At 51.4% G+C, this 15000-nt stretch overlaps 1 protein-coding gene across 1 annotated transcript in view; it reads left to right on the plus strand.

Moving 5' to 3' along the window:
* Positions 1-15000, plus strand: part of LOC307086214 (uncharacterized protein) — a 20695-nt gene that overhangs the window by 1538 nt on the left and 4157 nt on the right. The window contains exons 3-6 of the mRNA XM_079751352.1: positions 13864-13914; positions 14151-14293; positions 14508-14620; positions 14705-14862. Of these exons, the coding sequence (XP_079607478.1) occupies positions 13864-13914; positions 14151-14293; positions 14508-14620; positions 14705-14862 (465 nt within the window). The remainder of the gene's footprint in view (positions 1-13863; positions 13915-14150; positions 14294-14507; positions 14621-14704; positions 14863-15000) is intronic.

The raw sequence follows: 15000 nt of genomic DNA on the forward strand, positions 1-15000 counted from the left end.
GAGCCAGTCGCACATTGATCTTTCCCCAAATGCGCTGTCTCGGTGTCTGTCGCTTTAATGCAAATGAGGAGGAGAGAGGCGGGTCAAGGAGGAGGGTGGGGGTGTGGCCCTGAGCAGCTTGCGGCCACAGTACCATGTGCTCTGTTTACAATGGATGTATCGCAATGGCGAGGCGCACACAGCCTTTGGCCGTGTTCTGTAAATATTCTAGAACACTCCGGGTGCTCCGGCGGGAGTCTTGGAGCTCTATATCTAAATAATATCACATTATACGTAGATATATAAATCATATAATATATATTATCAGGGCCAAAAGCTGTGTGAGCCTCCAAACGATATTATGAATCTCAAACGACCGCGTTGGGTTCTCCGACGTCTCTGGTTCTTCCACGTCCACATCAATCTGAAGTAGACTGAACCACGACATGGAGGAGAAAGAGAATGTTGACCGCGGTGGTCTCGCTGCCTCGGCAGCGGTCAGCGCTTAGGCACCACCACCACCTGCAGCAACGAGGTGGTGGTCCCTTGGCAGCGGGAAGCGGGGCTCAAGCGGGAGACATTCACGGGCAACAATCCCTTTCTCCTCCATGTCGTGGTTCATGTACTTCAGGGGGAAAAGCCAAAGTTCCTTTCCCCCAATTTCTCTCAACCATGGCTGAGATAACCCCCACTACGAGTCTCGTTGTGAAATACCAGAGACGAGAGTCCGACGTGTTATGCGCCATAACACCAACAGCAGAAGGGTTATCCAAATAACAAGGAAGTGTACAGCACTTGCGTTACAGTCCTGGAGCTCTACATCTAAATAATATCATATAATACATAGAAATCTATATCATATAATACATATTATCATGGCCAAAACCTGTGTGCGCCTCCAGACGATATAATGAATCACAAACGACTGCGTCGGGTTCTCCAATCTCTGGTTCTTCCACTTCCACGTCAATTTTAAGTAGACTGAACCGTGCGCTGGCGGCTGGCGGCTGCCGGCTGCCCGCTGCCCGTTGCCCGCTGCCGGCTGCCCGCCGCCGGGCGGTCGTGCTTTGTGGCGATGGTGCTTTGTGGCGGTGGTGCTTTGTGGCGGTGATGCTATACGATGGTGGTGCCTCGCGGCAGCGGGCTGCGGGCAGCGGGGCACCGGTGGGAGACAATCCCTTTCTCCTCCATGTCGCAGTTCATGTACTTCAGGGAGTCAAGCCAAAGTTCCTTTCCCCCAATTCCTTCTCAAATATGGCTGAGATAACCCCAACTACAGTCTCGTTGTGGAAATACCAGAGATGTCAATGAACCAACGTTTTATGCGCCATAACATCAAAGCAGAACGGTTATCGCAACTACAAAGCGCCACACATGTGACGCTCACATGGTCGTAGCTCATTGTCTGATTGGCAGGTCAAATTCTCTGGGCGGGCAAGGCAGAGAAAGGGGAGGTAACTTGGCCCCTTATGACGACATATGGGGCCACATTCCAAATCAGCAAGCCTGAGCTTCCATTTTTTCAAAGGCGAGCAGGATACCTAGTGCTCGTTTTACACCGAACACAAGTTTTAGCCACTGGGAGACGATAGGCAGGCTAGGGGAACTCATATTAATGTTAGAAAACCTCATAAAGTGAGATTTTCATGCCAGGGGACCTTTAAGCAATAAAATACGCTCTCCTTCTCCGGTAACACAGTCGTTCGCAATGCCTTTTTTTTTCCTGTCTGCGGTCAAACCAAAAAAAAATACAGTGTCAGCGGCCGCACTTATCCCGCCTCTTGCGAACTTAGACCGTACGTCATATCCCGCCCCTTGCAAGCCCACCCCCCTTGATTCTACTGATGTCTGAATGACATCGATGTCCGCACATAAAGCATCAAGTGTGAATTACCCTCAGGGTCGAATCTTCTTATATACAAATGTGGCGAACTTAAAATTTTTATGCTTGCTTCATGAAGTAAAGAGAAAATTATTATGCTTGCTTCATTACGTAATAGGTGAACCAATATGTTATTTGTTTTAACATTATAGGAAAAATGTTATTTTATATTGCGCTCAGAAATTTCCACACACCGCACATGCGCACAAACATACACGGAAGCACAGACACACACACATGCACACTAGAGATGGATTTATTGATTAATTTCCGCGAACCAGTTCGCGTGATTCAGTTCGCCAAGGGAAGTCGTTCGCGAATCGTTCGTTCGTTCAGTCGAGTTTCCGGTAGCGGTGAATCGAATCATACACGGTTCTCTGAGTCAGTCAGACTCAGCCCCTCGTTCGTTAGTTCGTTCGTTCGTTCAGTCAAGTTTCCGGTTCAGTCGAGTTTCCGGTAGAATCATGGAATAAACGGCTCAGACTCAACGCCTCCCTCATTCTCATTCTCATACGTCAACATTACAACTTTAAACAAACGCAGCGGGATGGGGGGTGTAGTTGATTATTGGATGTTTGACATATCAGCAAAATAATAGACTTGATTTAGCAATGATGGTGGGTGTCCCGGGTGTTTTAGGCTCCCATAAACAGAACCCTGTGCAGCCAAAGACTAAATCTAGCTGCCAAAATTAACACTGCCTTCAAAACGAGAGCTGGTTAATTGTGAAAAATGCATTAAACTGTCATCAGACAACGCAGTTATACGCTATTGTAATGACCTCGCCGGTGACAAACCAGGTCACTGAAAACCCGTAACCAACGGCAAAAAGCCACACTAACAACAACCGGTTACCCGGGCAACCCCCCAACCCGGTCCCTTCAATGTGCAAGCCCCCACCCTCCTGTTCTCCCAAGGCCCTCCCCCAGCTGACCTGATGATTCGCCCCCCACACTGATTGACAAGAAGAACATCCAATGCATGCACAGAGAACAACTGGCATAACGGACAACGAAATACAATGCAACACATAACACACAAACTCTTTAAATGTCCCAGGGTCGCTACAGTATAGACTCTAGAGTTTCTGGTATAAAGGCTGGGACGAATTTCAAATGATAAATATGTACACTTTATGTTGAAAGTATACTGTCGCGATTTCCATTGAAACGAATTGCGCGGTGAGTAGTCTTCACAACGAGAGCTGGTAGGTTGTGAAAAATGTGGTATAAAGGCTGGGACGAATTTCGAATTATAAATATGTACAATGCATCCTTTAAATACGTCCATGCAACAGATGGCCAATGTGAATAATAGATAGCTCGCTCACTAAGCCCATTTGTTTTTTTTCCCATTAAACCTGTTGATTTCTGTCTCTCATTGACTAAAATTCAACGAGAGCGTCCTAGACTCAGTCCTAGAACAGCATACGATTGGCTGACTCTCGTGAGTCGTGACGTCTCTCTGTCAGTCCCTCCTCAACACTCACACAGTGAGTGAACGAACTGTCAGCGAGTCAGCGACTAGTGGGTCTGGGAGGAGTCGACTCTGAGAACGAACGAGGCGAACGAGACGAACTAAGCGAACGAGAGAGAGGAACCAGTTCAGTTCGTTCGTCTTAACGATTCGTTCATTCGAACTGATCGTTCGCGAACGAGTCAACACTAGTGCACACACCGCACGTCAAGACAAAGGCAGCAACACACTCGCCCAGGTAAGAGGTTATGTCTTTAAACATAACGGCTCCGCCATGGACACACGCGCAGGTAAGAACACACACGCACGCGAACACACCGCAGCGACACTCGCCCAGGTAAGACGATATGTTTTTAAACATCTCCCTGCTATATAATAGCAGGCCTGTCGCACAAGTGAAGGAGCGTTCACATCCAACGCGAAGGGGCGACACGGTTCCGTACAACGTCAACGGAGAGACGTGAATCGGGCAAATTTTTTGCTACAGAAAACCCGCGACAAGATTTGATTTAAAGCGCGACACTTTTGCCCGGCACGTGCGAGCGCGTTTACTGGTTTTGCAGCGCGACACTTTCGCTCGCCAGCAAAGACAGCCAATCAGCATTCAACAGCGTGGCCACTGAGGGACGTAACGTAACAGTCAATCAGCGTTCAACAGCGTGGCCACTGAGGGACGTAACGTAACAGCCAATCAGCGTTCAACAGCGTGGCCACTGAGGGACGTAACGTAACAGCCAATCAGCGTTCAACCGACCAACCGTTCCCTGCGGTGCAGTCCGGGTTGAACCGCAGCATGGAGGAGAAAGGGATGGTTGCGGTTTGCCCTCCCGGAGCTCTATAATAGTATATAATATTATATAATTTAATATATAATATCAGGGCCAAAAGCTGTGTGAGCTCCGGATGGCCGTAGCGCGTGGGGATTGGGCTTCGAGGGGTTTGTTTACCGCCGTTGCTATGGTTACCGGTCTTGTGTGTTCCAACGGTTTATTCGCGGTGGTATCTAATAAATCTCTGTCTAATCAATACCTCATCCACTGCCTCTTCCGTGGTCATTACAATATAATGAACCGACCGTCGGGTTCTCCACGTCTCTCCCTCTTCCACAACAGGTGGAGACAGCTGTGGTTATTGAAGGGAAAAACGGTCTGTCTAGTTACTGGACCAGATGAAATGAGACGGAGAGGTAATAAAGTCTGTCGGCACGAGGACCTTGGATTTATTAAGTAAAGTGGCAACGGTTATACAGAGTCATAAGCGTGAGAAATCGAATATGTCTAAGTCCCTAATCAGCGCTGATGGTTCGTCCGGAGCTTCGCCTCCGTGGTAGGTCTGCTTCAGAAGAAGGTGAAGAGTCTCAGAGTGATACAGTCTTATGCTGTATCTCCTCGTGATGAGGTGTGTGCGTTTGAGATGTGTGTGGTTCTGTGTGTTTTTACTTGACCTTGGCTCCCAGGCACTAGTGTATGCATGTATATCTTCTTGTGTTCCTCCTCACGGGGGAGAGCTTCAGAGCATCTCCTGTTGTGGTCCTCCCGTTCTTGAGGATGACTGGTGCATTGTCTGAGTGTCTACCATCTGCCGGGAGGAGAAATGGGGCCCTGGCTCCGGCCCTGACCTGACTATATTCTCATGTATGTGTTATGTGTTAAAAGTTGACTATATTATAAGGTGACTGCCATGTGATGTGCTCATTAAGCTAGGGTAGGAGTTAGCTATATTTATAATGTACATGTGATGTGCTCAGCAGGTTATTTTGCCCAACATATCCCCCTCAAGTCGTCGCAAGACGACTTTTACTCATTAGGGGTACGAGGGATAGGACTCCAGTGCGGGACTACCATCATAACATTATTAGAAGTAACAGAAAGAAGGCAAATGACCATAAAAACAAATAACCATGAGCCTGGGACGAAAACAGCTCGCTGGACCGGGTGTATGGGGAACCACTTGGGAGAAACGCCACCCATGCTTCAGGCATGGGCATGCCATACACACCCCACCTAGGGGGTGGCATCCACCCCGGCCCTACATTGCGAGCAAACAATACCAACAATAATAGCAGCAGATAATACACAAAACATACCATAAACATACAATAATACAAAAACAAACACCAAAAACAACAACCAACAACAAAGCTGGCCACATAACAAAACCAACACCAAACCATAACAATAACAACAAAATGCAACAATAAAACAAACTCCAAACATAACTCGGAGTTCCGACAGGATGCGAGGCGCGCAGTTGTGGGGGGTGCCGTCTGTGTCTGCGGGATACTCTCCGGTCATATTTACTCCTTTTGTTGAGTAGCTCACCGAGGGATCTGTCAGGGCCTCGGTCAACCGGATCTGGGTAATGGTGGCCGACAGGGTGAATAGTGAGCTCTCCACTGCAGCCTTGACTCCGTGGGCGGTGTGCACTACCGTGGGGTTGTTCATGGTGAGGAACTGTGTCTTCCGTAGGGCGATGGCGATGGCCATGAGATGTCTGGCACAGTGAGGGAGTCCTAGGCCCGGAGTGGGTAGGGCCGAGCTGTGATAGAGGAGGATCCTTCGGGTGCCGGGCTTTGCCTGCCAGAGGGTGGCCGCTACATTTCCGTTCCTCTGTGTGACGTCCAGATGGAAGGGGGCCGTATAGTCGGGGGCTTGGAGGGCGGCGGCTGAGTGGAGGGCCTGTTTCAGCTGATGGAAGGCGGTGTCTTTTCCTGAGTCCCACTCCAGCGGGGCCCGTAGGTTTCGGGCCCCGGCTGTGGTGACCATCTGGCGGAGTTCGGACGTTCGCTCTGTGAATTCCGGGAGGTACTGGCGGCTGTAGTTGCACAGGCCCAGGAAGGCCAACATTTGCTGAACCGTGGCGGGTTTTGGGTAATTCAGGATGGTTTCTCGGGTATCCTGGGTCATGTCTCTGGTATCTCCTCCGATCAGCCTCCCCAGGAATTTCACCCTGGGCCGGGCAGCCTGTAGTTTGGGCCGCTTGACCTTGTACCCTGCTTTCCCTAGGGTTTCGAGCAGGGTCTTGGTAGCATCCACACAGGTTTGTCTGGTAGGCGCGGCGAGCAGGATGTCGTCTACATATTGAACCATAACCACTCCGTCGGGAAGTACAGTGTCCTTGAGGTCCTTCCGCACACAGTCGTTGAATATGGTGGGGGTCGATCGGTACCCCTGTGGCATTCGGGTGTAGGTGAGTTTTTCTCCCCTCCAGGTAAAAGAGAAGATGTCTTGTGAGTCTTTGTTCAGGGGGATGCAGAAGAAGGCGTTGGCCAGGTCTATTGCAGAGAACCAGAGGTGGTCGGGGTTAACCACGTGGAGCGCCACCTGCGGGTTTGGCACCCTCTCGGGGGGTCCTTCCGTGGCGTCGTTTATTAGGCGGAGATCATGGGCCATCCTCCACGTGAGTCCGTCCGCCTTCTTCACTGGGAGAATCGGGGTGTTCCAAAGGGACTGAGAGGGCCGGAGCACTCCTACCTCTTTGAGTCCCTGTATGGTGGCAGTGATCCCTGCTTCTGCCTCGGGTCTGACCTTGTATTGGGGCTGATGAATCGGGGTTTGATCGGGTTTGAGAGGTATTTGGATGTTGTGTTGGGGGGTAAACCCCATGTCGTAGGCGCCGGTGGCCCAGAGATTCTGAGGGAGGCCGTCTAGCATGATCTTTACGTCGGGGTCTTCGGCTTCCAGGGGGCTGGGGGTGTCGACCTCCTCAGGGGCGAGCGGTCGGTCGCACTCCACTCGTTCTGCCACCCCCCAGGAGGCCGTTTGGGGGAAGGAGACCCGGATCAAGCCTTTGTCAGGGGCTAGGTGAATGTGTGGGTTGTCGGTGGGGGCCCACTCTCGTACTTGAGTCGCTCGGCAGACCATGGGCCCCAGCTTCATAGCCGTGTGGTGCTTGGCTACTGCCAGGGTCACGTGTGGTCGGGACTCGGGTTTGAGGCGGTACCAATATTCTTGATCCGGGTGAGAAGGGTGAGGGCCGCCACCCCCTCAGGTCCGATGAACATTGTTTCGTAGAGGCACTTCTGGCCGGTTCCCTCCATGGTGCGTCTCCATTGTTCGTCGTAGCTTTCGTCTGGGTCTCAAAGGACATTGAGGGTCGTGTGGAGGGGGTCGTGCGGTGGGTAGAAGTCCCCCTGTTGATGGATCCAGGGGGCCCACTCTCGGTATGTTTCTTCTAGGGGCTTGAGTCCGTCCGGGGTAGTCATGTTCCGGATCCAATATACGTCTGACGGGGGGCTTCGGGGCGGGGGTTCATGCACCAGCATCATCTGGAGCGGTTGGTCGGCTTCTGTCGTCATTGTAGTCCCTTCGGGGGAACAGCTGATGAGGCAGTTGATTTTGCTCAGGATGTCTCTACCCATGAGGTTGGTGGGACACTTGGGGGCATATAGGAGGGAGTGGTAGAAGGTTTGTCCCAGGATGGTGAGCGGCAAGGGGGTGGTGAAGGGGTTGGTCTTTTCTATTCCCGAGAACCCCATGGTAGTCAGGGTTTGAGTGGAGAGGGGCGGGATTTCATGGTTCAGGTCCCCGATGGTGGATACTGTGGCTCCGGTGTCGACCATGAAACGAATTGGTGTTTGGTTTACGAGTCCGTCCACCATTGGGGCTCCCGTTCCCAGGTTCACCACCTGGGTCCCTCTCGAGGCTCTCGGGTCCCGTCAATATTGGCCGTTGTATCCCGGGTCCTCCCAGAGAGGGTACATCGGGGTCCCGGGGTTTGAGGCATGTGTCGGTCCATTTCCAGGGTTACCGCGGGTCGGGCCGGGTTGCTGCTGATGATCCTGTTGGTCGTGTTGCATCGCTGGCTGTCCCGTTTGGGGGCACTCCTTCGCCCAGTGTCCCATGAGCCCACAAATGAAGCAGGGGTAGGACCGGGGGTTTGTGTTTGGGGGCCGGCCTCTTCCTCTCCATTTGAATCCGCCTCTTTGTTTGGACTGTTGGTTCTGGTACATCCCGGGTCCCGTCTGTGTTGCTGGGTTCGAGGGTGGGTGTGTGGGGTATGGATACGATGGGTACGGGTACGGGTACGGGTACGGCGGGGGCTGGGGACCCCATGCTTGAGCGGGAGGGGCTTGCATTTGGGTCGGAGGAGGTCCGCTGGGCTGTACCAAGTGGTTGGGGGCAGGCAGCGGGGCCGGAGGCGTGGCCACTTCGAGGGGCATGATCTCGGAGGCGTGGTCTTTGTTGGACTCCTTCTTGTCCCGGTTGTGTTCCTGGGTTGCTTTCTTCACGTCCATGCGCAAGAGTCGTTTCTTCAGGTCGCGGTCTTCTTTGACGTCCTCGTCCTCCCGATCTTGCTCCAGGTTCACGTGGTGTGTAATGGCCTCCTCCCAGTCCATGGCGTTCATTCTTCCGAGTCCAATCACTGTTTTGAGGCCTTCGCGGGTCTTGGTGCAGAGACCCGTCTCAACCGCGATCCGGAACATGGCCTCGGTGGCGGCGGAGGCTCCTGGTCGGGTTCCGAATCCGTCTTTCCATCGTTCAGTGGCTCTTGTGAGGTATTCGCCCGCTGATTCACTGGGTTTTCTTTTCAGGCCGGTCATGCATGCTGCTGAGTTCTGAGGGGGGTATAGGCCCCTCAGGGCCTCCCACCATATGGGGCGGAAGGGGTCGAAAGGGGAGTCGTCCGGCTCTCTGGTGGTTCTGGCTGTGGTTTCCACGTCGTTGACTGCCCGGGGTCCTTCTCCTCTCATGAGGACCGCTCGGATGTCCCCCATGGTGAGCCGGTCAGCTGTGGTCAGTCGCTCGAGGTTTCTGATCCACTTGCCCGCCCCCTGTTTGATCGGGGGAAGGTCTTCCACTACTCCCTTGAGGTCGCGGTGGGTCCAGGGAACGTACATCGCTCGTCCTGCAGGGGTGTCCATTAGCGGGAACATCAGTTCTGGGCCCTCATCCAGGTCGCGGTTCGTCCGGCGGCCGAGGGCTTGGCTCCGTTGTGTCGGGGGGCCAGCTTGTGGAGTGCTGGTGATGGCCAGGGTCGCGATCGGGGTTGCGGTACTTCGGGCTTGTGATCTGCCCGGGCCAATTGTCCTGTGGATTGCGCCTCTTCCCCACCTCTGATCTCTGCCTTCGCTCCTTTCCCGCAGCTGTCGAGACAGGAGATGGACTTCTGTCTCGATGCCGAGGGACATTTTTTCCAGCGCTTCTTCTTTCCATCTCGTTCCCACTGGGTCCCACTCCACGGTGTCTGCGTCTTCTTCACCTCTTTCGTCTCTTTCCTCGTGTCTTCCGTGTCTCCCCTGGGGAATCCCGGAGTGTCTTCTCATTTCTGTTGTTGCTAGTGTCACTTCCGTTTCTTCTTCTTTAGACGATAGGTTGATCAGGAAGGAGGCCAAGTCCAATGTGTTGGCGCCAGGTACGCCGATCCGCGTTCGCATCCTTTCTGCTTCCGGTTGGGCTTCCCCTGGTGTTGGTGGCCTGGTTTCGGGGGCCTGGGCTTGGCTGTAGCTGGAGGAGGGGGGTGTCCAGTTCTCGGTGCTGGATGGTTCTTGCCCCAATGGCCCGGCCCTTCCTGGTATCATCGGGCATGGGGAGGGAGCTGTTGTCAGCTTCGGGCTTTCCTTGCTTTATGGGTGGTTTGTCCTTGTGAAGTGGACCCCTTCTTTGGCTCGTTCCGGTTCCGGGGGGGGGGTCTTTGCCAGGTCACCGTGACCGGGGACTGAGATGTGGCGTGGGTTATTTCGATAACTGGGCACATGAGATGGGGGAACCCAGGGACCTGGAAGTCGGTCGGGGCATAGGGGAGGGAGTGGTTGTACGGAGGTGGGCGGGCCTGCTCATCGGCCTTCGGTAGGGAGGGATAAGGTGAAGCTGTCAGGCTCGGTTGGGTAGGGGTTGGATAGACTGGGGCTATCAGGTTCGGTCGGGCAGGGGTTACTTGGTCCGTTAGGAAGGGATTCCTGGAGGAGGGGGCTGGTTTTAGGGTGTGGGGCGGGAGGCAAGAGGCCAATGCATTTAATACTAAGATTCTCTTTTGTCTTTTCCGGTCTTGGGTTTCGAGTGCATCCGTTCGTCCCGTCTTGGCTCCGGCGTTGTCGCGACGGACCTTTGCCCGCTCATACTGGCTGCCAATGTGCGCGTGTATGGCGGCCCGGCCGGTCTGGTCGAGGGGTCCCATTCGGATCACGCCCTCTTTCTGCCAGGTTTTAATGTAGACATCACATCGGTTCTCCCATTTCTTCCGGTCTTGGCCTTTCAATATTTTCCCCGGTTCAGCGTTGAGGCACAACCAGCCCAGCGCTCTGGTCCGTTGCTCGTCCGACATGGTGGGTGTGTTCGCCGTTCCTTAGCAGCCTGGTGTGGGGGTGGTCGGGGTCGTGGACGCCTTTGCACTGGAGGCCGGGTGCGGGGAGGTTTGTCTTTTTATCTTTATTAGTAACCGGGATAATTCTTCTAGCAGGGGGTGATCGAGAGTCGGGGTTGGATTGGTATTGATGTTGTCCAGCAGGGGGCGCTGTAGTTGGGGAAGGGTAAGGTTGGAGTGGTCCAGTGGGGGGCGCTGTAGTTGGGGGAAGGGTAATGTTGGAGTGGTCCAGCAGGGGGCAGTCTAGTTGGGGAAGGGTAAGGTTGGAGTGGTCCAGCAGGGGGCGCTGTAGTTGGGGAAGGGTAGAGTTGGAGTGGTCCAGTAGGGGGCAGTCTAGTTGGGGAAGGGTAAGGTTGGAGTGGTCCAGTAGGGGGCGCTGTAGTTGGGGAAGGGTGGAGTTGGAGTGGCTCAACTTTTGGCGGAGGGGGAGGTGTGGCTTCGGACTGAGCGAGAGAACTCAAAAAATGGCGGCCGTGATGCTATAACTCTGTGTGGCCTGTCTAACACACAAGAGCGGATGAGAGACTAGGGGGTAACTTTTGTCACTCTTGGAGGAGGAGAACGAGAAAAAGGAGGAAAAAACAGGGGGGAGGGAAGCAAAAAACAACAACATGGCCTATAGACGTTATTCAATACATCCAGATATTCTTTATAGCCAATAATCGTTATCTATCTTTATTGATTAATCTGCGTCAATCAGACTAAACCGTCAACCAACGCGGCAAAGAGATGTTGTTTAGTATTGTGGTTTATCTATGCGACAGGTCCGGCAGTAATTCAAAGAAACACAGTAAAAGAGATATCATTTATCCTTGTCAACTTGTCTAGGTCTAGTTTTAATGGTTCAAACAGTAAATTGAAGCGACACAGTAAAAAAGGTTATTTATCATTGTCAATTTATCTATTTCCGCAGGTTACGCCATAGAGCAACGCAATACGTCAGAGAGACATTTATTCATTATTATCAATCTATCTATTCCTACATTTACCCGTTTTAACGGACAAAGATAGAGCGGATCACGCGTACACACCCACTGATTCACTCACAGATTCCCTCTTTCTCGCAGACGCACACAGAAACATATCGACAGACTTCTCATTCTGTGTCCCGCACCCACAATCATCAGACACAGCAGAATAGCGTTAAGCATAGCAAAGCAAGCAAGCGTTGCACACATAGCCGGGTTATCACTAATTGATTTATTTCCATATTTTAGCCGGCCCAAAAATACGCTCGCTCTCTTTCTTTCTCTCTCTCTGGGCCTCTTACACACACACACACACACACAGCCACTCCGTCTCTCTCTCTCTTATTCTCGTGCATACACACACTGTCTCTCGTTCACTCGCGCATACACACGCTGTTTCCTTTGCAAAGGGACTTTAACCCTGATAAAGGACTCTAACCTTCTCACCACATAGAATTATTTAATACACATCATTTATTATTCCCTCTGGGTTCCGTACCCGGCCCAGGTATCCCTCTGAGTCCACTCAATGGCTCAGGCATTTATTATTCCCTCTGGGTTCCGTACCCGGCCCAGGAATCCCTCTGAGTCCACTCAATGGCTCAGGCATTTATTATTCCCTCTGGGTTCCGTACCCGGCCCAGGTATCCCTCGGAGTCCACTCAATGGCTCAGGCATTTATTATTCCCTCTGGGTTCCGTACCCGGCCCAGGTATCCCTCTGAGTCCACTCAATGGCTCAGGCATTTATTACTTTGGCCATCGGTAGTCTTGTATCACTATAACCGATTCTTATAGGCCCTATGGTCTCGAGGGTATTCTTTCACCATGCAACGAGCCGATATTCTATGTGTCACGCATTCGGGGTCAATCGGGTTTTATGGGGAAATGCTGGGGTGCAGTCCTATTAGTCCCCACGAGATATCCCGTAGCGAACCGTTCTCACAGTCTCATCTCCTAATGTGGTTCCTATATAACTATGCAGAGTTTGGATTTTATCAACAGGTTCTGCATACCTTTTGTTGGGCGATCGCGAGGTGAGACTGCAGGAATCGGTCCGGTGCTCCGGGGTCCCGAGGCCGTGCCGCTCTCCGTCTTTCGTTTCCCAGTTGCGGTCCAATTCAGAAAAAATCACGTCGGGGTCACCAAATTGAAGGGAAAAACGGTCTGTCTAGTTACTGGACCAGATGAAATGAGACGGAGAGGTAATAAAGTCTGTCGGCACGAGGACCTTGGATTTATTAAGTAAAGTGGCAACGGTTATACAGAGTCATAAGCGTGAGAAATCGAATATGTCTAAGTCCCTAATCAGCGCTGATGGTTCGTCCGGAGCTTCGCCTCCGTGGAAGGTCTGCTTCAGAAGAAGGTGAAGAGTCTCAGAGTGATACAGTCTTATGCTGTATCTCCTCGTGATGAGGTGTCTGCGTTTGAGATGTGTGTGGTTCTGTGTGTTTTTACTTGACCTTGGCTCCCAGGCACTAGTGTATGCATGTATATCTTCTTGTGTTCCTCCTCACGGGGGAGAGCTTCAGAGCATCTCCTGTTGTGGTCCTCCCGTTCTTGAGGATGACTGGTGCATTGTCTGAGTGTCTACCATCTGCCGGGAGGAGAAATGGGGCCCTGGCTCCGGCCCTGACCTGACTATATTCTCATGTATGTGTTATGTGTTAAAAGTTGACTATATTATAAGGTGACTGCCATGTGATGTGCTCATTAAGCTAGGGTAGGAGTTAGCTATATTTATAATGTACATGTGATGTGCTCAGCAGGTTATTTTGCCCAACATTATCGGCCGTGGGGGACAATGGACAAAGGATGCTCGGTTCATAACTAAAGAGACAATTATTAGGCTTGCTTCGTTACGTAATAGCTGAACCGAAATGTTATACGTTGTAACATTATAGGCAAAATGTTATTATATTATGCGCTCAGAAATGAAATACAATATCGACTGGGGTTTCCACATTATAGCTATGGGTTTAATTACAACTAGAGGTGCACTGCGCGCGCTCATCCTCTAGTTGTAATAGTAGCAATGATAATGATCATTATTGTTTTTGTTAGAATTTGTGCTACAAAAATGAATAATTGTAACAATAGCAACGATAATGATATTGATGACTGTAGTTATTGCTATTTGAATTAGTATTAATATTATGGACTTTGTGTTTGGTTGGCTGTGGGTCCTGTGATGTTTAGAGACGATGTCGTTCTGTTTTAGAGCTCATATCTTCTGTATTCCTCTGTCCTGTTCTAGACTCACCGTCACCCTGGAGGGAGGGGAGAGAGCACTTACTGGGTGAACTCGGTGAGGGTTTTATCCAAGTTATTAAATCAACCGCGTCATTAACATTCATTTCAAAAACACCCTCTGCTTTTGTGATTCATATTGTGGTCTACTAAGGTCAGGTTTCTATTGTCGTCTATTAAGGTCATGCTTCTATGTGGTCTGTTAAGGTCAGGTCTCAGGGTTGTGTGTCCGTGACGAAGATCGTAAGATAAGCAGTTCTCTGTTTGTTCAGGATTTTCTTTTACATTCAACAGATGAATTGACACTTCAGGGCTGGATGTTTCACGACAAGAGTTTCTACCTTATTTCTACTACTAAGAAGGGCTGGAGGGCCAGTAGAGAAGACTGTCTGCAGAGGAAGGCAGACCTGGTGGTCATCAACAGCAGAGAAGAACTGGTGTGTGTGTGTGTGTGTGTGTGTGTGTGTGTGTGTGGGGGGGGGTGTGTGTGTGTGTGTGTGTGTGTGTGTGGGAGAGACATATTGTTTGTGTGAGTAAGTAAGAGAGAGAGAGGTAGAGAGAGAGATTGTGTGTGTGTGTGTGTGTCTGGCGTGTGCGTGTATGTGTGTGTGTGTACTTTGTGGCCATGACAACAGATGCTTTTACCTTTAGAACCAGGTTTTCAGGTTTGTCAGCAGATTGATGGGTCCTTCCTGGATTGGACTGAGTGATCGAGAGACAGAGGGGACCTTCAAGTGGGTGGATGGTACCCCCATGACCTCAAGGTAAGGCTGAAGACTCTATTCAGCAGCATCTCTTCTCTGAGAGTGACAGAGTGACCTCCTCTGTCTCCTCCTCGTGGTTCTCAGTTGGAGACACGTCAAACCACGCGATGACGGCGGAGCAAGAGACTGTGTCGTGGCAGGGGAGGACGGCTGGTCTGAAGAACCGTGTTACAGACAGCACCACTGGATCTGTGAGAAGAGCGTAGACCTGGATCATCTGGAGGCTGAGCTGAACAAAGAGGGTCCGTAGACTTTGTTTGTGTTCATGAGTGGAGAACGGTTCCTCCTTTCTGTTCTCTGTGCCGTAGATACAGTAAATACACTCTTTAAGAGTTGAAAGGTTGTTGGATGTGTTTAGGTCTACTAAGGTAAGGTTTCTA

The sequence above is a fragment of the Pollachius pollachius genome, assembly GCF_949987615.1.
Source record: "Pollachius pollachius genome assembly, chromosome: 14".
Classification (NCBI taxonomy): Eukaryota; Metazoa; Chordata; class Actinopteri; order Gadiformes; family Gadidae; genus Pollachius; species Pollachius pollachius.